At 44.2% G+C, this 25,134-nt stretch overlaps 1 protein-coding gene and 1 long non-coding RNA gene across 5 annotated transcripts in view; both read right to left on the bottom strand.

Moving 5' to 3' along the window:
• Positions 1–25,134, bottom strand: part of LOC310769270 — a 199,390-nt gene that overhangs the window by 97,112 nt on the left and 77,144 nt on the right. The window lies entirely within an intron of this gene.
• On the bottom strand, positions 1,375–16,347 carry LOC310768510 (phospholipase A2 inhibitor and Ly6/PLAUR domain-containing protein-like). 4 transcript variants are annotated; one of them, XM_083626641.1, is made up of 6 exons: positions 15,993–16,347; positions 12,924–12,999; positions 7,206–7,322; positions 5,902–6,045; positions 3,766–3,927; positions 1,375–2,123 (listed from the first exon to the last, which is right to left on the bottom strand). In XM_083626641.1, exons 2-6 carry the CDS (start codon positions 12,982–12,984, stop codon positions 1,906–1,908), a joined length of 702 nt encoding a protein of 233 aa, XP_083482767.1. In that variant the 5' UTR covers positions 12,985–12,999; positions 15,993–16,347; the 3' UTR covers positions 1,375–1,905. The 4 variants fall into 4 exon arrangements, with proteins under 4 accessions (XP_083482767.1, XP_083482766.1, XP_083482765.1 ...); XM_083626640.1 differs by having other exon boundaries at positions 12,924–13,004; positions 15,996–16,347; XM_083626639.1 differs by having other exon boundaries at positions 12,924–13,083; positions 15,996–16,346.

Below are 25,134 nucleotides of genomic sequence, written 5' to 3'. Positions count from 1 at the left end.
GGCCACGGACATTTGGGTGTGGTTTGATTGACATAATCACAGCTGGTTTTTGCCGTAGTTTTTATTATGATATTGTAGTTCTAAAAATGCCCTTTGTTCTATGGTTTATTTGTACTTTGCAATTAGCCACTCTGTGACTGAGGATGCAGGAAGGAGATGATAGAAAAGCACTGAGACAAACAAACCAAGGCCATTATCTGCTTTGTGGCCACATAGCTACTAGATGACAGTAAAGCTGACCCATATTATATGATTTTATAAGGTTAACTGGAGTGGGTGTGGCAAACTGGTTGTGAGGTTGGGAACTGCATATAAAAGCTAAAGAAACACACATACACACACACACTATATCCAATGTTAATTATTATTATTATTATTATTATTATTATTATTATTATTATTATTATTTATAATTTGTACCCCACCCATCTGACTGGGTCATTATCTGAAGAAGTGTGCATGCACACGAAAGCTCATACCAAGAACTAACTTAGTTGGTCTTTAAGGTGCTACTGGAAGGAAAATATTTTTTTGAGCAGACCCAATGAAATTAATGGGATGATTAACTTGGGTCCGTTCATCTCAGTGGGATTACTCTGAGTGGAAATTGTTGGGTACAGCCTAATCATACAGTGAATTACAGCTGGACAGCTCCCCTGAAAATATAGACTTAGGTAAGTTTGCATAAGGGACTTGGGTGGCCCTGTGGTCTAAACCACTGGGTCTCTTGGGCTTGCCAGTCAGAAGGTCGATGGTTCGAATCCCTGTGATGGGGTGAGCTCCTGTTACTCAGTCCCAGCACCTGCCAATCTAGCAGTTCAAAAGTACGCCAAAAAGTGCAAGTAGATAAATAGGTACCGCTCCGGCGGGAGGGTAAACGGTGTTTCCGTGCACTGCTCTGGTTCGCCAGAAGTGGCTTAATCATGCTGGCCACATGACCCAGAAGCTGTATGCCAGCTCCCTCGGCCAATAAAGCGAGATGAGCGCCGCAACCCCAGAGTCGGTCATGACTGGACCTAATGGTCAGGAGTCCCTTTACCTTTACCTTTACCTTTATTATATGTGGTGGCTATGTAAGATGATAAAAGACTTCTGGGAAATTATATATAATGAACTGGAAAAAAATGTTGAAAATAACTTTTCCTAAGAAACCATAAGCTTTTCTTTTAGGTATTATAGGACCAGAGATCCCGAAGTACCAGACAAAACTATTTATGTACAAGACCATGGCTGCACAGACTCTGTTAGCCCAGAAAGGGAAAGCTGGTACAACTCCAAACAAGGAAGATTGGCAGACAAAATTGATGAACTATGCCGAGATGACAAAGCTTATAGAAAGAATTAGTCACCAGGAAGAGTAGGTCTATAATAAAAAATGGGGAATGTTTATGATTTATTTGAAAAGCTATCGTAAACAATGACATACATTGGTAGGATTGGCAGAGAACTTGTAGTAAAAAAACTGAACTATGGATTGACAAAGGATTTATAAAAATAGAGTTATGAAAGAGATGCAGAGGGGGAAATCATTACATTAAGATCCACAGTGGGGGGGGAGTCAAAAAGGATTATATGTTAAATACATAAACATATTACCCTTTTTGTTTAAATGAATATAATTCATTTGTTTATGTAAAATAAAAAATGCAAAAAATAATTATTATAAAATAGTAAAAACAAAATCACTCCCAGTTCCAGCTTCCATTGATTCCTGCTTGATGTTGCCATGTTCTGATACTGCTAGACACTGCAGTGGAAAATAACACATGGGCACCTGCACACTTTGGGAGATCTGAGGTCTTCTTCCCTGTAAAGCCTTTGGTCTGCTTATGGCTTTTCATTAGCCACATGGGAAGGATGGACTATTTAAGTGTGGTTCCCCTGGACCCTTTTGCTGGAGGGAAATCAAGCAAAGTTCATCGCAAGGAGGAGCCCAACCAAGGCTCGAAGGAAGAGTCCAAAGAATTGTGGAGCGGCACGAACCATGAAAGAAGCAAGCTGGCAATCACCTCTTGCGGTCACAACAAGCATGGAAGTATGGAAAACACCTTCATAATGAGCATCACAGAAAGCTTTGTTCACACAGCCCTTGAAGGCAATTACAATCACCAAGACAGGAGATCCTGCAGGGACAAAGGAAGGAGAAGGCAGTCAGCACCAGAGGAATCCCAGCATCCCGTGATTAGGAAGAATTTGCTGCAGTCCACCTTATTCAGCAAGCCAAATTAATTTGCACCTATCCCCGTCGGCGAACCCTGAAAGCTTAATCGTGGCCGGTTGGAAAACGGAGGAGTCGGTTCCTTCTGCTTTCCCTGCAAGAAGGATCCTGTCTCTGCTACAAGAGGGGCAGGGTCAATTCCCTCTGTGATGGAGGCTGCTGAGGAGTCCTGTCTACATGCGCCAGTTCCCCGCTCCCTGTGAAACTAGATGGGTAGTCTGTCAGCAGAGTCTGGCACTCTTTGGAGAACTTGAGCAGTGCAGCTCTAGCACCTCCAAGTCCATCCTAGTGAGAGGCTGACCCAGAAGCCGCAGCAACCAACCCAGCGTGGACTTTAGCATCCTCAGGGTCTGTTACTCTGGGCTCCACATGCTTGGCTGCTCCTGAATTGCAGGGAGTTAGGCTAGGTGACCCCTTGGGCCCCTTTCAGCTCTATGATTCTATGAGTCCATTGGAAATTTTGCAATTCTCTAAAAGTTGTGATACAGGCCTCATCTAAGAAAAACACATCAACATGTGGGTGGGGGAGCACTTTAAAAATACATTGTTTAATGAAATTTAAAAGTGTGTGCATTGAGATAAAATTTTATTGTGAGTGAAACGTAATATGCATTCAATTATCACTATTTGCATTTTTTAAAAAATAACAGACCAGTGCAGAAACAGACAGCCTTAAGAATAAATACACACAGAATGGAAATGGACCCAAAATGTAGACCCAAAATGGAAATGGACCCAATCCATTCCCCTGAAATAGCTCGTTAAGGACATTATGTCATCTCGCTTGGGGAAACTGGAGAGTGTCCAGTTTCTCTTAGAGTCCCAGCTATGCATGGTGACAGAAAAAGGTGCCACGTTTAAAAAGGACTCAATTTTGCCTGCAAATGAAGAACTGCAAGTTACATACAGTGCCCTCCTGATTTTTCCTGCGGCTTGAATTCAAGCATGGAAGATTCTTCCTTTTCAGCCACAGATTGAAGTTACTTCATGTCACATGATGTCAGGCAATATGACAGATGGGTGATTCCACCCACCCATCAAAGTGACCTGTTGAGCGGCTGACCATTTCTGGATCCAGACCTTCAGCCAAATCCAGTTCCCCAGCCCTGCCTTACAGGGGTCTGAGATGAACCCTTTTCAAGATTCTGGTTGAATGTGTGAGGATACAATCTGTGGCCCCAACATTCCCATGTATGCCAGCCTAGCCTCTTCCTCTCCCAAGATTCACTGAGTTTGGCTTCTGTTTTTGCTTAGCATTGCCAAGTTTTGATTGTTCAATTCTGTAAAAGAGAGCCAGACAATCTGTGGCAAGGGGAAGGGGTTTTTTTTTTGAGAATTTTGGGAGAGAGCTTGGGAGGGATTTGGGGAAGGCACATGCCACACTAATAGCCTCATGTACACCTGATGTCCCTATGTATTTGACCAGAATAGCTCCATAAGACAGATCCTCACAAACACCCTGGTAGATAAGTTCTGTACCAATGAAATTTCTGGACTTGAGTGTGGTCTGGGTGAAAGGAGGTGGGAATGAGGAAGAGATGGATTACCAGCAAATATAGGGGATGGAACCTCTGCGAAGCCAGACACATCGGAACAATAGTGCTGGTCTCCCTCGCAGTTGGCAACCACTTCAGCAAAGCATCGATTTCTGTTGATAGCAAAGCACCCTTGACATTTCCTCCCATTGGCTGTCATGTTTACATCTGGCACTGTGAAGGGGGTAAACGGAGAGAGTCAGGTTAGAAGGAGAACAGGCAAAAGTGGCAAGGAGGGAAATCGCAGGCATCAAATGCTTGGTCAACCAGACTCCTTTCTCAGTCCCTTCCATGCTAGGAGAGATTATGTCCATGATCATTCTTGCTTTGTTACTTGGGAATATCACAGCATTCATAGCAGGGATGGGGGAACTGGTCTCCCTCAAACTGTTGCAGCACCCCAGAAACAACTGAAGGGCCACAAGGCCACAAACCGTGTTTTACAGAGAAGAGTCCATGACTGCACAAGAGTGGCAATGACCTACCTATAGTCTCTGAGGTTAAACCTCTTCAGGGAACTGGCTGAATGTGACAGGACTCGAACTGTGATCCCAACATTTGCAGGCATGATGGCCTAGACCACAAAAGTCTGAGGGAGATAGCAGGATAGTGAGTATTCTCCCTTCAGCCAGAATCCTATGTAGTGTTTCTACTTGCCAGGAAGTTTCTAACTACGTTCAGTTGAATGCCATTTGAGCCCTCTTTAGACATTTGCATTGACTGTTTGGAGGTTGAGAGAGGACACACTGGAACAGTGCACATGGGGGTCCCTGCTGGAGGTGCTGGTGAGCTACCTCTCTCTCCCAGACCCTAACACACTTGGAGTCCTCATATCATTATCAGAGGCAGGAATAGGGCTGCAGCCTTGTCAGCCTTGTGGGAAACTGCTATTGCACTCATTAATGCGGTTAGAATTTGGGGTGCAGGTAGCGCTGTGGTCTAAACCACTGAGCCTCTTTGGGTTGCTGGTTGTAAGGTTGGTGGTTCGAATCCATACAACAGGGTGAGCTCCCGTTGCTCTGTACCAGCTCCTGCCAACCTAGCGGTTCGAAAGCATACCTGCTCGAGTAGATAAATAGGTACCACTGTGGTGGGAAAGTAAATGGGGCCACACACAAGAAGGCATTGGGAGCCATGTCATTGTGCATGTCACAGTCCCCATGCACACATGTATCCACCCAAATTCCTGAAGAGGACAATGGTCTCATCACATTGCCTTTCAAAATGCTGTTTTCAGAGATGTTAACGGCTGCTACTTATGATAACTTTGCATTGCACCTACTGTCTAAGGCAGCATGCTCTGAATAAGGATAGGTGTAGATGTCAATTTCAAATTATCTCTATTTCTTATTTTTCCAATCTTAATTTCAGTTCCCCACATGCCCACATCAGTTTCTGAATTTATTTTAGCAATGCATAAACTTTTATTGCGCTAGCCAAAGGCCATGGCATCATCCAAAGAAAGGAAAACAAAAAAAGGGGGGAGGAATCAGCAGTCACTACATATGCAGTAGAACCACGATAGAATCCACCAAAATTCCTTGTTACACATTCTCAAATAAAATGTGCAAATGTTTTTTTTAAAAAAATCTTTCATTTTAGTGCAGATTTCTGCTGATGTATTTTATCTCATAAAATATTGCACCACTTGGTTGGTGGGGGGACAGGACCTAAAAGTGCTTTACAAAACATAAAGCAATAAAATCAAGGGGGGGGATACAACCCTACTTTAAAACAAACTAAAGCAGATTAAAACTATCTCAACTTTCTAAGCATCTGGGTAGATGCCGCTGTTTTCAGCAGGCACTGTCAGGAATACAGTGAGTTTGCCTGCTTGATCTCAAGGTAGAGCTATGCAGCTTATTACAACTAGAATGCAGGAGTTTATGTGCAAATATACAGTAGCAAGTGCCCTTTGTCCTCAGATACGATATGATATGATAATCTTTATTTCTGGGTTTCAGGATGAACTACCAGGGGCATATGCAGAGAGAATAAAATAGCATAAAAAAATAAATTCCCACCTCAAAACATTAGCTGGCACCCCTCCTAACTACAGAGAGGAGTTGGAAGGTAACAAATGATGCAGTTTAAGGTGATATGATACACAGTTTGGACAACATAAGGGTATAGAAATGCATAAAATACTTGGTGGAGCAGCCTTATTGCAGCCATTCCCCTTGCAACAGGAAACCTTGGTGAACACTGTTTCTCCTTCAGCAAATTTAATGGCTGTGAAGCCTTCATAGCAGCTAGTGGATTGCTTGCAGGTTTTCAGGACGTATTGTTGTCCTGCAAGGATTTTAAAGAGAGAGAGAGAGAGAGGAAGAGAGAGAGAATTTTAAATCGAAGGGGAGGACATGATGTGGACAGGCTCTGATCAGTGGTGTAGTGGTAAATGTTTAAGTGCAGGAGCTCATAGTGCTGAAGGCAGACATCTGTGTTGTTCTAATATATATTTATATATTATATACATATTGGGGAGGGGGGCACTGAGCTTTGGTTCAAATCTAGGCACTTTGTGAATAGGCTGCCTTGGCTAAAGGTGCTCCATAGATTGCCTGCTTTGACTTATCTATCTGAATCCACTTCATTTTGCCTTTCCCAATTTACTATTGAATTATATATATATATATATATATATATATATATATATATACACACACACACACACACACACACACACACACACAGCAATAACATCTCACTTTCAACAGAAGTGGGTAACATTTGCAGGCATGGTCGCTCCTGCAGAGCAGATAGTGCCTGTCAAATTATAGGCAAATAAGTCTGGGGACATTTGTGCTGCACACCTTTCCTTTCCTTTCCTTATTTTAAAAAGGATTATATCTTTTTTCTTTCTGTGAAGAACTGGATGGAATTTGCAAGCAAAGGCTGCCCTTTCCAAGGGCATGAATCCTGGCAAATTTTGGAAGGATAGCTGCAGTAGTTTCCCCCCCCCCCAAAGGGCAGCTGTTATAGCTTTGGGATCTGCTCAATCATCTCCCACTTTTACTATTGGGAAGTAGAAATGGCTATAACTTTCCTGCATTTGACAGAAGTGGATGAAATTTGCTGGCATCATAGCCCTTCCTGAAGGGAAAAAGCCTGCCAAAGTATAGGCAAATAAGTTCAGGGGCCTTTGTTCTGGACACTTCTAAAATAATAATAATAATTAAGGAGCCATATCTAGCTCGGGTGTTGTTTCAAAGTGCCACCACACTGAATGCCCAATTCTTATATTCTGCAGAACAAACCTTCTGATAAGACAGTATCTGTAGAAAGCCCTCTTCTGCAGAGCGCAGTGTTGCATTGGGTATATTATAGGTAAGACTATCTTTAAGGTATCTTAGTCCCAAGCTGTGAGCTAAGAACTCTTTAATATCACAGCTGCAGAATTAGGACCAGTGGTCACTGAACCCTGTCAGTGGTTGTTGATCTCTTGCACATACCTCTAATGTTGTATGATTGAACAATGGCACAACTGTCAAAAATAGATGAACATTTCTTCAAAGTTCCAGTGCAATCCAGTCCAATGTCATTACAAATCCAGCACTCCAAAGACAGCCCTAAAAGCAGGAGTGGAAGAAGAATCATCAAGATCCATTATTGTTGTTTGTTACCTTTTCTAAGGTTAATATTTGAATTGGCAGTACTTAACCACATAGCATCATTATATTACACTGGTCAACAACAAATTTGTTGTCTGCGTTTTTTCAGTTGATTTAGGATGAATCTGATGTGCTGAATCCAAAAATCACATTGGTTTTTCTCAATTAGGTCAAGTTTTTGAGCTATGGCCACATGTCGTTTTTTTACGTTTTTGTTCACATGTACGCTTGTGTGGAGCATTTTAGAAGAAGTTGGTGGGGGTAAAATGCCATGTCGAATAATTGTTTTGATTGGAAATGGTTATTTTAATGACAAGAAGTATTCAGGTCCGATAGTTCTGGGTGATTATGTCGAAAAGGGATCAGTTTGAAGTCATAAAACCTCGAAATCTTCCATAAATTGGTGCGGCAAAGCATAAAGTTGCTTACCATGCTTATTTTGGTATTAAACTTGGTGACCAGGATAAAGCTTGGGCACCACACATGGTGTGCAAGGCATGCACCGAGACTCTACGTGGGTGGACCAATGGCAAGAGGAGTCTGAACTTTGGAATTCCCATGGTTGGGAAGGAGCCGACAAACCATGTCACTGACTGCTACTTCTGCGCTGTTGATGTGACTGGGATCAACAGAAAGAACCGGAGCAGCCTCAAGTATCCTGATCTTCAATCAGCACATCGTCCTGTAGCTCATTGTGATGAAATTCCAGTGCCAATCTTCAGAGAACTTCCTGACATTAGTGACGAAGATACCTCCAGTGTTGAAGGACATGAAGAAGAAGATTAGGGCCCTGCGGGACCTGACATCTTTCCGCAGGGCCTGCAAGACAGAGTTGTTCCACCAGGCCTTTGGTCAGGGCGCAGCCTGACTCCCTCCTCTGGCAACCTGCACAGAATTTTGCTTAATGGTTGCCATTAACTTGATTTTAATTAATTTTTATAATGAAATATTTTTAGAATGTTGGATTATTTGATTGTTTGATTATTTGATTGTTGTTAGCCGCCCTGAGCCCGGCTTCGGCTGGGGAGGGCGGGATATAAATAAAATTTATTATTATTATTATTATTATTTATTAAGTGGTTCTTGAAGATGATGCTCCACATCCATTTTCCCAAAGGGAGTTGAATGATCTAGTTCGCGAGATCATTCAACTTGTCTTAGCTTGTCAAAGGACTCTGCCAAACTGTTGGCATCCAGAAAAAAACCTCCTCTCGCTCGCATCAGCTTCTTCCGCAACAGGCATCAAGAGTACCTCCGTTTTTTCTCGGAAGAGAAGGGCTTGGTGTACTGTGCAGATATTGCGCAGCTTCTGCTCAAGCTTGGAGTGCCACAGTACGAACCCAAAGATGGGAGACTGTTCTTTGACAGTAGCAAGCAATCACTGAAATGTGTTCTGCTACACAACGGCAACCAGTTTGCCTCTATACCCCTGACTCACTCGAGTACACTGAAGGAGAACTATGAAGCGGTGAAGTATGTGCTGGAGAAAATTGGTTATGATCAGCATAAGTGGTTTATTTGTGTTGACCTGAAGATGGTGAACTTTTTGTTGGGACAACAGTCTGGCTTCACCAAGTACCCATGTTTTCTGTGCATGTGGGATAGTAGGGACCGTGCTCAGCATTACACGAAGAAGGACTGGCCTGTGCGGGAGGAATTGGTGCCTTGCAAAGAAAGGAACGTCATCAACGACTCTCTGGTGGACAGAGACAGAATACTCTTCCCATCGCTGCACATCAAGCTCGGCTTAATCAAGCAGTTCACCAAGGCTCTGGACAAGGATGGTGACTGCTTCACTTACTTGTGCCAGGCTTTTCCAGGATTGACCATGGAGAATTTGAAAGCTGGCATCTTTGACGGTCCTCAGATCCGTCAGCTCATCAGAGATCCAGAGTTCGGAAACTCAATGAACGAAGTGGAACTGGAAGCGTGGAAGGCATTTGTTCTGGTAGTGAAGAACTTTCTTGGCAACAATAAGGCCAGAAACTACGCAGAACTTGTCAACAACATGCTGACTGCTTTCAGAAACCTGGGCTGCAACATGAGCGTCAAGATGCACTACCTATTTTCACATATGGACCGGTTTCCTGAGAACCTGGGTTCAATGAGTGACCAGCAGGGGGAGAGAATCCATCAGGACATGAAAGAGTTAGAGACCAGGTATCAGGGTCACTGGGACGCAGTCATGATGGCTGACTACTGTTGGACTCTGAAGAGAGACCTCCCTGCCGCTGAGCATTCCAGGAGTTCCAAGAAACGGAAGTTCAAGCCCTGAAGTTTGAAAAATGGTGAAGCAACATGCAATTTATGTGTACTTACCTTTATCAATGCCCACCATTCAGTTTACAGTAATCGATGTTTCTATCTGGTAATCAATATATGTTGTTGGAAAAACATTTTTTTTCTCTTAAAAACATATTTAGGATGATATGTGTTGACAAAAATCAGCTGATAATGCCACAAAAATGTAATCGATTTTGTCACAAGATCTGATTTTTTTTCAAATCAACATAGCACAAAAACCTGATCTGATGGAGAGAAACAGGTGCCATTTCCTGATTCAGCAGTGCAAAAATACCCTAAACCAATTGTAGAAATCTAGACAGCATTCAAAAAGTAAAAAATTGTTGCCCAGTGTTATTTATATTTTAAAAGCAAGCTGCTTCCAAGTCCAGGTGAGCAATAGCTCCTAAAAGTGCAGGCACAGTCAGGTGCCAGACACTGAAGTGCCAGCCTAAAGAACCAGGTCTCTCTGGGATTGAGGGAAGCTCCTCCTCATGAGTAGATCAAACTCCACAGGTTATGTGGGCCTTTGTTTTGGTCAATTGTGCAGAGGGCCCCCAAGATTATCAAGGTTCTAGAAACCAAGCCTTAGGATAAAGGGTTGATAGAGCTGGGTACGTTTAGCCTGGAAAATAGGAGACTGAGAGGAGATATGATAACCATCTCCAAATATCTCAAGGGCTATCACATGGAGGATGGAACAGGCTTGTTTTCTACTACTCAGGAGGGTAGGTCTCAAACCAATGGCTTCAAGTTACAAGAAATGAAATTCCAACTAAACATCAAGAAAAACTTTCTGATAGTAAGAGCTGCTCAGCAGTGGAACAGACTCCTATGAGAAGTGGTGGACTCTCCTTCCTTGGGGGTTTTAAAGCAGAGGTTGGATGCCCATCTGTCATGGATGCTTTAGCTGAGATTCCTGCATTGTGGGAGGTTGGACGATGACCCTTGGGGTCCCTTCCAACTCTAGAATTCTATGCTTCTATGATTGGCTGGTTTGTTGTAAATTGCTTCGAGGCAAGAGAAAGTGGCTAGAAATTAATAACAATCATCATCCAGATTGTCTGCTGCCATCTGCTGCTATTTAGTTGCTTTGCTATGGGTGGGGCTCAGATGGCTCATGGCCAAAGAACTCCAGTTACCGGAGTGTTGGAACAATATCTTTGCACAAGTTACTGGACATGTGACTGAGCTTTCCTGTGTTTTGACCTTGGGCTTGTTGTAACCGAAGCAAGACCACCTCCGCCTCCATTGTAACTGAAGAATGCCATCTTGAGCCAGACAGCTGCCATTCTGATATATCATAATCATTTATTCTTATTGTAATCAGTAGGCTAGTTTCTACATATTATCCTACACTCTGTCCTCCATCCAGGGAAGAAGTGAAGTTGGGCCAATGAGGGTATAGCCATGGCCGATTTAGGGCCATGTGGGCAGTTCCCCATGGATGCGGGTGGTGCTGTGGTCTAAACCACTGAGCCTCTTGGGCTTGCCAATCAGAAAGTTGGCAGTTCGAATCCCCGCGACGGGTTGAGCTACTGTTGCTCTGCCCTAGCTCATGCCAACCTAGCAGTTCTAAAGCATACCAATGCGACTAGATAAACAGGTACTGCTGCAGAGGGTGGGTAAATGACCTTTCCATACGCTCTGGCACTTGTCAGTGTCTCATGGCATCAGAAGCTGTTTAGTCATGCTGGCCACATGACCCAGTAAGCTGTCTGAGGACAAATGTCGGCTTCCTTGGCCTGAAGTGAAATGAGCACCGCAGCCCCAGAGTAATTCGCGACTGGACTTAACCGTCAGGAGTCCCTTTACCTTTAGGCAGTTCCCCTACACACAGTGCCGAGTAGAGGGGGCACAAAACTGAGTAGATAAATAGGTAGCACTCCAGCGGGAAGGCAAATGGTGTTTCCATGTGCTGCTCTGGTTTCGGTGTTCCATTGTGCCAGACGTGGCTTAGTCATGCTGGCCAAATTACCCGGAAAAAATGTCTGCGGACAAACGCCGGCTCCCTCAGCCTGTAAAGCGAGATGAGCACCGCAAACCGAGAGTCGTCCACAACTGGACTTAACTGTCAGGAGTCCCTTTACATTAGGCAGTTCCCCTACACATGGTGCTGAGCGGAGGGGGCACAAAATTGAGAAGATCTGTAACTGAGAAGATCCATTTGGGGGCACCAAACGTTGCCCAGGCAGACACCGTTTTGATATATCATAACCAATTATTCTTATTGTAGTCATGCTGAAATGCAATCTTAAAAGAGGAACATAAAAAGAGCAGGCTGCAATAAAAGGCATAAAGGAAAGTTTTAGAAGCATGCTAAGGCATGGCCTTTAAACAGGAAAATGCCTAGCTAGCTGAGGTGTGGAAAGATCTGTCTTCGCAGTTAAGCTGGCAGTAAGACTATATCACTGGGTGCCTTGCATGTCTACATGACTATAAAAATGGTGAGTAAACAGAGATCAGGGTTCCAGCCTCTGAGCACTTTCCTTATTGCTTGCTGTAACCTTTCCTGCTCAAGCAAGAAATAAAACTTTGCTTTTGGAAAATTCTCAGGCATCACACCTCATTGCTAGTGAGTAAAGGACTCAACTGTGCAATTAACATTACATGGGGTTTCCCCACATCAGAATATTTCTGGACCTTGCCTTTTATGTTTTTCCTGTGTTTTGAGTTTGGACCATGACCAGAACTTGATTTCTTTGATTGCCCCTGTGTGTGAATTTGGGACTGCTGAATTTGGTCTCATTTGCAGTCATTTGGGACAGCACCCAAATTTTGTATGGTGGGTTCTTGAGATGAGCAGGGGGGTGTTTTGTCAGTGCTTGGGTACAATCTGATGCAGCTTTGAAACAAGATGGTGGGGTACACCTTTCAAAACTTCACTAATTCTAACTGCTAACTTGAAAACTGCACTGATCTGGGTTTCCTGAGCAATGCTGTGTAAGAGATTGCTAGTACTTTATAAAATTATAAGCTCTGAGTGTGTCAAGCAAGCTAATTGACACTTGTCCCTTTTTCAGGGTTTTATTTTTTCCAAAGTTGCACTCAACATTACATAGCTCCTATTAGAGGGAGTGATGGTGATGGTGATGTATAGAACCATGCCTAGTTGTTCACCTTGTGACCCACAAACTATCATTTCCAATTATTCGCATTCATAAAAATGTCATTTAGCACAATTAGCTTTTTAAAAGTTAAATTTTGCAAGCTGCCCTGTTTTATATTACATTTCAGAGCCCTGGTTTAATAATGTAAGGGTTCTGCTTTGCTTACCTTTACACACCAAGAATAGTAGCACTCCCATATTGAACCAGCACAGGGTGAGATAATGCATCAATGGAGAGGTTTTCTGGGCTGTTGGTAATTTTGCAGAAGAGATAATTTGGTCTGATATAGCTTGTTATACAGTGCTGCAGGAATGCCACCACCCACCCTCAAAAAACAAACAGCAACAAGAAGAAAAAGGTAAAGCATGTAATAGATAAATCAGTTTGATTGAATTTCTGCTTTAGATTTGATGTAGGATTGGAAAGCGGGGGGGGGGGTTGGTAAGATGCAGGATGATGTGGAGTTGCTGGTGGGGAGGTTTTGACACCATGGACTTAACTTCTTGGCACCAATATCACTGACACTTACCCAGACAGTGTGGTTGCGTGCCAAGCTCCATGCCCAGCAGTTCCCAAGTGATTAATAAATGCATGGACACGAGTATTTAGGTTTATGGGATAAAATAGGCCACAACTTTATTGGTTACAGAAGTGAGCAGTTCGGCTTAGGCATTAGGTGAAGCCAGGCTATATCTCAACTCCTGTCCATTATCAGGGAGTCCAACTAAAGGTAAACCAACAATAGGGGGAGCCCTTGACTTATATCATAGGGCTAGCCCACATCCATGCATCAAACAGAATCCACACAGCCCTCAGATCCCTTTAACAGGCTAACCATATTGCAGAGGGGCAGGTGGAGGCTACAACCTCCCCTCCATTAAATGAAGGCTTAACCTTACCAAGTTGTTACCATTGTTACAAGGTAGGTGAAAACCAAATGGCTGGAGCCTATTCACCAAGTGGAAAAATTCCTACTCGGACCCAACAATATGGCGGCCAACATTTGTCCATAGCAAGGTTTTGTCATACCAACGCATAAAAAGAGGGTGGGTGGGTTGGAAAATCTGGCAAGGATGTGAAAGAGCCACACTGCAGTTTAAATCTCCCACAGCAATGATCGGCTAACGGGGCCACTAGGCGTGACGTAGCCGGGGGTCAGTGCAAGGGTGGTGTCAACTTCCTGCCCCCAAGCTGGATCGCTGCCAGGAACCGGATGCCTGGCCCCAACACGGCCCACTGTGAAAGGTGAGCGGACATTCAGGGCATTGCAGCAGCAAGGTGTGGTTGCAGGGGGCATACCAAAAGGAGCACTGGATTGGCTGCGCCAGTGTAGCCATGCCACCCCAACCTCATCGCTGCTGTGCCCTCTGCACCATCCAGGTTCATGGCACCAGCCCTTCCTGACAATGACCTAAATCAGAACGCAAACTAAAGTTTTAACTTTGCATACATCTTTGCTGCAAGATCAAGAACTGGTTTGTTTTTTACCATGCCCAAGTTGACTGAATGTCTAACATCTTCTTTCTTCAGGGCCGGGAGTTGGAATGCCTGGTATGGCAGCAGTATTTAGGTGAGGGATCAGGCTGAGGCTACACAAAATAATTCACCCTCACCTAGCTCTGAAGTAGTGCTACATGGAGCATAGCGGTCAACTTTCCCTTTTTTTAAGGGAAATCCTATTCAGAATAAGGGAATTTCCCTTTTAAAAAGGGAAACCTTGACAGCTATGACATGGAGCTAGGGCAGAGAGCAAATGGAGACAGAAGTTGCATAAGCCCTCATCAATGCCTGCTTCAGTCCCTGCCTGCTATGTAGGGTTGCCATGTGTCCTCTTTTTCCAGGGCACATCCTCTTTTTCTGGGGTAAAATTTCTGTGTGGGTAGATTTTTAAATTTTTCCAAAATATCTCAGGCTATACTTTCTGGGTGAGACGTGGCTGAAGACTTGCTTTCCTCTTCTCTTCACCTGCCCCCCTCAGCAATATATCACAGCTTCTATAGCCTACATATCGTTGGGGTATTTAAAATGAGAGTCTTCATAAGGTAAAGGGACCCCTGACCATTAGGTCCAGTCGTGACCGACTCTGGGGTTGCGGCGCTCATCTCGCTTTATTGGTCGAGGGAGCCGGCGTACAGCTTCTGGGTCATGTGGCCACAGTGGCGTAGCGTGGGGGTGCAGGGGGTGCCGGCCGCACCGGGTGCAACATCTGGGGGTTAGGGTTAGGGGACGCAAATCCACGGGTTAGGGGGCGCAAATCCATGGGTTAGGGGGCGCAAATTACTTGCCTTGCCCTGGGTGCTGACAACCCACGCTACGCCACTGTGTGGCCAGCATGATTAAGCCACTTCTGGCAAACCAGAGCAGCACATGGAAACACCGTTTACCTTCCCGCCGGAGCGGTACCTATTTATCTACTTGCACTTTGACGTGCTTTCGAACTGCTGGGTTGGCAGGAGCAGGGACCAAGCAACGGAAGCTCACCCCATTGCGGGGATTCGAACCACTGACCTTCTGATCGGCAAGTCCTAGGCTCTGTGGTTTAACCCACAGTGTCACCCGCGTCCCTGAGAGTCGTCATAGCGTCCTCTTTTTTGCTCTTCAAAATACGACGACTCTATATAGTGGCTGCCAGCTCCAGGTGAAGCCCCAGCTTTGAAAGGTACCAGCTGTATGGGGCTCCTATTCTGAGGCCCTCTTTGGAGGAGTCCAACAGATCAGCTTGGTAGTATAGACAGTTAAGCTTACGTTGCTGGTGGGTGTTCTAGGCTCTGCCGTCCTGACCGTGTAACCAATGCCATTCACAATGTGGATGTCAGAAATGTAGGGAATGATAAATGGCAAGTAGCAACCTCCATGGAGGATGTGTCATTCCTCTTCTTTGGGAATTATTGAACGCTTCAGTTCCACAGGCACCATGCACTTAAGTGAAATTGCAAATAATTAGAAAGCCTATTGAAAAGGCCTGAAAACACCTCGTTCCGCTTCCTGCCCGTTTTTGTGATGTTTTTGGGTCACTTCCCAGGTGGGCGTGATGCATACATGCACATTCAAGCACATATAAGATACACCTAAAATGGTTGTTGCCTGTATTCATTTACAAAGTCCAGAACAACGTAGGTCAAAGGTACCTTAGGGACCTCCAGAACCTCTATTTCCCTTCCATAAGCAACAAACAAACAAACAAACAAGCAAACACATTTCTCATAAAATGAAATCAGAAAGTCTTAGAAAGCACTACCTGCCTTTTCTTTACTTATCAGCAAATCAGTTCATATCCACTGTGCCCTAGAAGGCTGCAGCAATCAATATATGAACCTGAATCCTGACTGCAAAAGACCTGTTGGCGCCATAGCAACATCATCGCTATGACAACACAGTGTGAAGGTTAAGCAGGCTTCTTAGGCCTTTGGCAGTTTTGCGGGAGAGATGGTCAGGCAGTCACATGACTGTTGGAATTCCCTCTTCCTCCACAACTGTCAAAATAAGGGTTGGAAACCTTCCCTGTCCCCCATTGAGGGCCATATTCCCTCAGGAATAATCTGTCAGGGGCCGCACTCCAGCAATGACCAGGGCTGATAACGACCAGCGCCAGAGCCAAAAAATGATGATGTTGTTGCTACATTTCTTTATATCCTGTCTTTTTCCCTGAACCAGGACTCAAGACAGCTCGCAACAAATAAAACATGGGTTTGGGGATTTATCTGAAGTAAAATCAATTTGTTGTTACAAGCAACCCTATATCAGGAAGATGTTAATACTTTATGATGTTTTTATATGTGTTGGAAGCTGCTTAGAGTGGCTGGGGCAACCCAGCCAGATGAGTGGGACAGAAGTATTATTATTATTATTATTATTATTATTATTATTATTATTATTATTATTTAATTAAGTAGTGGGTGGACATAGCAGACAACACAGAGATTTCTCCAAGTAGTTCTATATAAGTAAGCTGGAACTAAACTGAACTGAACAGCTCAGCCGGCCTGCTTTTATAGGCCGCTGGCTGTCAACATTGTAACAACAGCAGCCCAGGGTTTCCTGCCTAAATTAACTTACTTGGGCCTGAGAGAAAACTATATACACAATACCCCCTGGTGGCCAGGGTGAGAACTTCAATACATAACATTATTATTATTATTATTATTATTATTATTATTATTATTAATCCAGACACTTCCTGTAGTCTTGTTATGTTGTCTTCTTTGTTGAGGTTTATAAACAGAGGCTGGATGGCCATCTGTCAGGGATTCTTTCGCTATGATTCCTGCATTGTAGGGGGTTGGACTAAATGACCCCCGGGATCCCTCCCAGCTATACAGTTCTATGATTCTATTACTCCTGGACCTCTTAAAAAGTACCCACCATGTACACTCCCATTGGAACAAGTTGTTTCTGATGGATATTAAATGCAGTCGTACTGTTTGCACTAATTTTCTAGGCAGGAAATGGATTTCATTTTTCACTCCAATAAAAAAATGTTGAATTCATGTTTGAACATTTTAATGTGTTTGTTCCCTGCAGCTTGAACTCTCTGCCTGCACCCTATGCTGACTAGAAAAACAGAGTAACAGTATGTGAGCTTCCTCCTTCAATCTGGGATGGTACTCAGACCAGATATAGACCTTGCTGAGAACTAGATTTTACTTGCCCTAATAAAAACTGCTACCCACACTACCTTTTTACTAGATCCGTGTGTGCTCTTTCAGGCTGTATCCAGATTGGCATGGCAATTACAAGCATTAGTTGAGAAGACTCAGAATAGGGAAATGGCCACTCTTAGTTCTAATCTTTTCTCAGAATCACCATTCCGCTCAAAAATCCCTCCCTATGAGACCCTAGATCAGGCATGCAAAAACTTTTCCAGTCCCAGGGTCTTATTTTCTTCTGGGCAATCTTCTGGCAAATGCCAGTTTGTGGGTGTAGCCAGAGATAAAAGTGGTCAAAGCAATGGATGTGGATTTTATCTTCCTACAGTAGGCTAGTTTCTACGTATTATCCTACACTCTGTCCTCCGGCCTGGGAAGAGGTGAAGTTGGGCCAATGAGGGCATGGTCAATGCGATTTGGGGCGATGTAGGCAGTTCCCCTACACACTGTGCTGAGTGAAGTGGACCCAAAATTGAGAAGATCCATTACTGAGAAGATCCATTTTGGGGCACCAAATGTTGGCTTCACACAGAGAGCCATATTACAAAAGCATACCCTCCTCCCACTGATCAAAATCGGGGCGCTTGGGGTTTTTGGGATCCTGAGCTCTCGTGGGAGCCAGCTGATTTACACGAGAGTGCAAAACCAAGAAATGAGTGACTTTTGGTCCAGTGCTCTGGTGCAAGCCAATGGACTCGCATCAGAGCGCCAGACCAAAAAATGGAAATTCTGGGATCCAATCAGAAGCTGAGACGGCTTCTGTAATTCCAGGATGTCCCACTTAAATCAGGATGACAGAGCAGTATGCAAAAGATTACCAAAGTCCACCCATGGTATGGCCTGGGGAAATTTCTGAGGACCAGACTGGAAGGCCTTATGGGGCCTCATTTGGCCCCACAGACCTGAGGTTCCCCACCCTAGCCCTAGACCCTCTGGGAGGCCCTATTTCTTTACTTAGTTGTTTCACAGTGCTGAGAAAACCCTAGAATTATGCGAGAGCTGCCATATGTCCAGACATTATTGGGATTGACTTCAAGGGACAATTTCTGAAATGTGGCGCTTTGTACTGGATCTTTGGCAAATTGTGGGTTTTGGCATTTTTGAAAGGGAAAAAAAAGCTCTGTAAATCAATTGCGGGGAAACTTTGACCCTACAGATGTTCTTGAACGGCAACTCCCATTGGATCCTGCAAGTTGTAGTTCAGCAGCAACTGGGGAGCCAATGGTTCTTCATACATGCAGTAAAGGAAAGCCTCTTGATAGAGTTGCCCACAGGTTTGATTGAAAAGGAAAACTTTAGTGTGTCAGGCATATTATGAAACGTATTCCAAAAATTAAATAAATGTGTTTTTCATAGTTCAAGGATTTAGAATAGTCAACAAGTTTATAGAGTAAAAGCTAAGGTCAAGGAGTATAAGGGTGGTTTTGTAACAGTGCAAGCTGGTATAGGAAAATGTCAACCCATGACTGTTAGGGATCCTAGGATAAACATCCTATAAAAGGTCCCATGTTAGTCTGTGCAGAACTCTCTCTCTCACTCCCTCATCTTTTTAATCCTCAGGCTCTCCTACCATCAGAGACCATCCACACACAGCTTTAGGCTCTGGTAAGAAGTTGCCTACTAATTGGCTTGATCCACCAGTCTAGTAAGGTTTTGTGCTATGGTGGGATATGTTACTTAATATTTACAAAGTTGTTGGATTATTAGACTATGGAGATGCATGTTTGAAGTTGTTGTTGTTTAGTCGTTTAGTCGTGTCCGACTCTTTGTGACCCCATGGACCAGAGCACGCCAGGCACTCCTGTCTTCCACTGCCTCCCGCAGTTTGGTCAAACTCATGCTGGTAGCTCCGAGAACACTGTCCAACCATCTCGTCCTCTGTCGTCCCCTTCTCCTTGTGCCCTCCATCTTTCCCAACATCAGGGTCTTTTCCAGGGAGTCTTCTCTCCTCATGAGGTGGCCAAAGTATTGGAGCCTCAGCTTCAAGATCTGTCCTTCCAGTGAGCACTCAGGGCTGATTTCCTTCAGAATGGATAGGTTTGATCTTCTTGCAGTCCATGGGACTCTCAAGAGTCTCCAGTGTGATGGAGTAAAACCAATGATTTTTAAAATGGTGAAGAAAGCAATTGAAAAGCCTTCTGTGTATGTCATCTTAGAGCTGATTAGTATCGGATTTCAGATGTCACTGGAGCCTTTCAAAAGCCCTTTCCAGTGCCTTTTTGAAATCTTACTGTGGGGGGGGGGAGAGAAATTAAATACTTTGGGGAATCAATAATTGCTAATATTTAGGAACACTTGGCACACCCTGGAACTATCCCTGAATTAATCTGGGAATTGGGCTAATGTTGAGGTTTCTTTACTATATTAAAAAATCTCAATTAAACATTTGGTTGGGATGGGGGCAGGGAAAGGAGGAGAAACTATGCCTCCAAGAGTAGGAGGGTGCAATCCTGCAGGAGTTGGTTTCTTCAATGCCTTCCCTATGAGGAACATGCTGGTGAAGGAAATCTGTGCCACCTTGACAGCCCTGGGCAACCTGATCTGGGACTGTCTTGTCCCGACATGGCCCAAAGCTGGATCCTCCGAAACAGCCTGATTTGGTTTGGGCACAAGTTAATTTAAATACATTATTTTAAGCATTTTAAACATAGGGCAATAAAAGGCACATGTCGATTTCATTGTAGCATTGTTGCCCCTATACACTGGCAAACTGGGAAGCTCTGCAGTTTGTCATTTGTACTATGCTTTTGGCTTGTTCCAGTTATGAAAGAGCATGGGGGAGGGATCACAGTGAGGAAGCTCATTTATACTAGGGTTGCAATTTTTCCTGACACCTGTGAAGTTGTTGAGCTAACTAAGAAAGATTTTGGAGCTGTTTCCGCTGACATTTTGCCAATTCGGCAAAGTTCCCCCCGATGCCATTTTTACACCCAAAAGCCAGGACATGTCAGGAATCTTCCTGACGTATGGCAAGCCTAATTCATACCATTGTGCTATCAATATGTCTATACTCCTTGGGTTGAAGTGTCAACTGCATGCTAGCCTTAAATCCCTGATACAGAGTATATGGTACTTTTCACAGTAGAAAGCCTTCAGGTAGGGATGGGTGAGAAATTTGACCCATTTTGCATTTTGAACCTAACAAACCTACACTTTCTGAACTGAAATGCAGCCACCCTTCAAAATCTGCAACTCATCTGAATTTTGCAGTGCAGTTCTCAAGTCGAATAACGTTAGGGGGAAATGTGCACGGAAATCAATAATAGCCATTCAAACATGCATTACATTTGAAGAACATGCATGCAGAAAAATCCATATGTTAGGCAAGACCCACAGACTCTGGTTGAGTGCCAGGAAAACTATGGGGTCTTGCCAACTTTTGTAACATGAGGTTCTGGACTGGATCTGGGCAGAGGAAAGCTAAGGTGAGGAAGAAAGGGAAACACACCTCCCTGGAAAGACATGAACAGCACTAAAAAGCATGTGTTCTAGGCTTGTTGGAGCACTGAGGAGGAGCAGTCCAATTAGGAATTGGGGGTAGATAGGAATGTAGTGTTTCGTGTTACAGAGTCCCCTGTAAGATTATTATTACTTGACCAACTTCAAAGTAGCAGGGAGCTATCTGGAAATTTCTACTTCATTGTGAGATGATGAATAGAAAGCAGGAAGGAATCTGGTGCAAGACAAACAAATTCCACCCTCCAACCCGCCACTATGATTCCTGCATTGTTCAACTTCAGGAATTTATCAGAGGACGCTCTTATCAAACTTTGTCCAATTACAGGATATGCAACTGCAAACTAGTTGGAATTCTCTTGTGTTTCACCAGGGTTTAATGTAAAGCAGAAATGCATGTGCATTGTGTGCCTAGGACCCTCGTACCTACGGGACCGCCTCTCTTGGTATGCCCCATAGAGGACCTTAAGGTCCATAAATAACAACACTTTGGAGGTCCCAAGCCTCAAGGAGGTTAGATTGGTTTCAACTAGGGCCAGGGCCTTTTCAGCACTGGCCCCGATGTGCTGGAACACTCTGTCACAAGAGACCAGGGCCCTGCGGGATTTGACATCTTTCTGCAGGGCCGGCAGGGCCGGCAAGACGGAGCTGTTCTGCCTGGCCTTTGGCTTAGACTCACTCTGACCCCTTATATGGGATTTGGTGTATAAATTTTCCCTTGGCATTTTTGTTGGCCCATGTAGGAGAGCTGGCTCAGGTGAATATCTGATGTTTCCTCCCTTTATGGTCTTGATTTATGGGCTACTACTAAAATGAGGCTGCATTTTAAGCTGCATTTTAAGTGGTATTTTAAGCCATATTTTAATGAACTGTTTGTTGTTGTTGTTGTTTTGTTTATTTCTATTACATTTTGTTGTAATTCATATGTGGTGTTAGCTGCCCTGAGCCCGGCCCTGGCCTGGGAGGGTGGGGTATATATATATATAATTTTTTTATTATTATTATAAAATGTGTCACAGTGAGTTAAACGAGTTCCGTGTTCATTCAAACACTTCCAGAAAGTTTACTTTGGCTAATCATTCACTGCAGATCTTCACATGCTCCACCTTGAGAGGTCCCTGTTGTCCTTCTTCCATGTCCCTGAACTCTGGCAGGCTTTTGGCTCCACTGTAATATACAGAGCTGTCAAATAATAAAAAGAGAGACTCTTAGCCCATCTAGCATTGTCTACACTGAATTTAGAGAATTGGATGTTGTCATACAGGCATAGGAACAGCCTATGCAAGCTTTGGTGATCTGCTGATCATTGGTGCTTCAAAGTACTGTGCTTGGAAGATACCACTGATCAGCAGTGCCTGCAAATCACTTTTGCACCAGCCTTGTCTCATATAAGATGTCTTGGCAAGTACCGGTAGACATGGCTTGGTCTAAACAGCATCATAGGCGAGGGTTGGAAGGCTTGACAGAATCAGACCAACAGGACAGAGGTTGCTTACCCCTGCTCTAATTGATCGACAGCAGGTCTTGGGGGTTTCAGAAGGGGGGTAGCCCTAGCCCTACCTGGAGATTGGCATATGGGCAACTCTTCCCCCCCCCCAACAAATTAATGTTTGTCTTTAATCTGTTAACTTTTTATCATAAACTTTTTATGATTTTATGTTTCTATATCATTGTAAACTGCTGTGATATATATTCATGATACAGCAATATATATATATATATTTAAAAAATTAATACAATGGTACCTCAGGTTACAGATGCTTCAAGTTACAGACACTTCAGGTTACAGACTCTGCTAACCCAGAAATAGTACCTCGGGTTAAGAACTTTGCTTCAGGATGAGAACATAAATCACGCTGTGGCAGCGCGGCAGCAGCAGGAGGCCCCATTAGCTAAAGTGGTCTTCAGGTTAAGAACAGTTTCAGGTTAAGAACAGACCTCCAGAACGAATTAAGTTCTTAACCCGAGGTACCACTGTATTGCATGTATAGCCTTACAGCACAATGCTCACCATGTCAACAGAAGTATAGTGCCCAGATCAAGGGAAGTAATAGTACCACTCTATTCTGCCTTAGTCAGACCACACTTGGAACACTGTGTCCAATTCTGGGCACCACAATTTAAGAAGGATATTGACAAGCTGGAACGTGTGCAGAGGAGGGCAACCAAGATGATCAAGGGTCTGGAAACTAAGCCTTATGAGAAGTGCTTGAAGGAGCTGTGTATGTTTCGCCTAGAAAAGAGGAGATATGATAGTCATCTTCAAATATCTTAATGGCTGTCACATGGAAGATGGAGCAAGCTTGTTTTCTCCTGCTCCGGAGGGTGGGACACGAACCAATGGCTTCAAATTACAAGAAAGGAGATTCCGACTAAACATTCGGAAAAACTTCCTGACACTAAGAGCTGTTCAGCAGTGGAACGGACTCCTTTGGGAGGTGGTGGGCTCTCCTTCCTTGGAGATTTTTAAGCAGAGTTTGGGTGGCCATCTGTCATGGATGCTCTAGCTGAGATTCCTGCATTCCAGTGGGGTTGGACTAGATGACCCTTGGTGTCCCTTAAGACTCTATGAGTCTATGAAATGAAATGCCAGAAATGCAGTTAGTGACCATTCAGATTAGAGCTACCATGTAGACAGGATAAGCACAGGGATCCTCTCAAACAAAAGGGAATGTGCTGGGCTACCTATGTGCCAGACTATCTGCTTTAAAAAAAGACACTGGCTTGACCATTTAAAACAACAACAACAATCCAACCCATCCTCTTCTGCAGACTCAACTCTTATAGCTGTAAAACTATAAGATTGGAAGGGACTCCCAGAGAGCATCTGCCCAACCCTAGAACAACATAAATCACAACACTTGAATTTATTTATTTTTAATCTGTAGGAGTCGGAATTGGGCTTGGCTTAACCAGAGGAGGAACGGCTGCTGGGAGGAGCACCGAAAGAAGAAACACCATCATACATCTGCATCACCACAACCAGATGCTAACATCTTCCCCAGCTGCAACAAAACATGTCTCTCCCGTATTGCTCTCTGCAGCCACGGCAAACACTGTAAACTCTCCCAACGGTTTACTTCACTCCCGAAGTCTCACTCTTAAATTGTCTCCCGGGACAGATAGATGCCGACTGCAACAATGTTTAGAGATGACTCTCTCTTTTTCTAATTTGAAAGAATCAGCTTAAGGAAGAATTATTGGGTGCATGGCTTTAAAAGAGCCCTAGATAAATTCATGAAGGCTAAACAAAAATTTTTTTTTCTTCCAGTAGCACCTTAAAGACCAACTAAGTTAGTTCTTGGTATGAGCTTTCGTGTGCATGCACACTTCTTCAGATACACAGACCAACACGGCTACCTATCTGTTCATGAAGGCTGTCAGTGACTACTAGCCGCAATGGCTATGCTCTGCCTTCAAAGTCAGGGGCAGTAATGCTCTGGATATTGGTTGCTGGAAACCACCGGGGCGGGGAGTGCTCTTACGCTGGCGCCCTTCTCGGGGGTTTCCCACAGACATCTACAGTAGGTGGCGTCTCTGAGGATGCTGGATGAGTTGCTACAGTAGGCAGTTCTGACATTCTGTGCAATTCGACAGGAGCTGTCCAGCCTAGCCTATGACACTAGCATCCAGAATCTGCAACCGATCCTGGATAATATCCTCCCCTTTCACAGGCCCTGTAGTGCCTAGATCACCTCCTAACCTGAAACAACAACTTGTCAGAAGCAAAAGGATGCGTAACAGACACACAGACAGAGTAAACTGTTACGAAAAAGGAGCAATGCTGCTGAGTGCTCCAGATGGCTGGAAAGCCAAACAGGATGTTTATGTTATGGGACTGTACCGTGGGAACCAGGGACAGTCTATTATGTGCTCTGAGCACCGGATGTTAGCTCAGAGTGTCACATGACCCTGTACTGGAAGTACATGGGTGGAGTTTTTCTCTCTCTGCAGCTGGGTATCAGAGAGTGCAGACATGTTGTTCTCTGCACTGAGGAAAGACAGAAATAAAGGCATGTAAATACATTTCTGTCTGTCTCTTTCCCCTCCCTGGGGATGGCAGGGAGTGAGGGAGGAGGAGTGGTTGTGTTCTTCTCACGTTTGAGGAGAATCGGCCGATAAAGACCTCGCCTTGTCCTGCCGGGAGTCGCTGACGGGGAGGTCAAGGAATCAAAGCCGGGCACCTGGAGAGTGCCAAATTCCTCTGATTGATGGGCTTGATTCAACATATGGTAGCAGAAGCTGCTGGTTATCTGATCCATGGGAATCAGCATG

This window comes from Podarcis filfolensis, assembly GCF_964270895.1.
Source record: "Podarcis filfolensis genome assembly, chromosome: 8".
NCBI lineage: Eukaryota > Metazoa > Chordata > Lepidosauria > Squamata > Lacertidae > Podarcis > Podarcis filfolensis.
The sequence above is the reverse complement of the archived record's forward strand: the minus strand, read 5'-3'. Positions and strand labels throughout refer to the sequence as shown.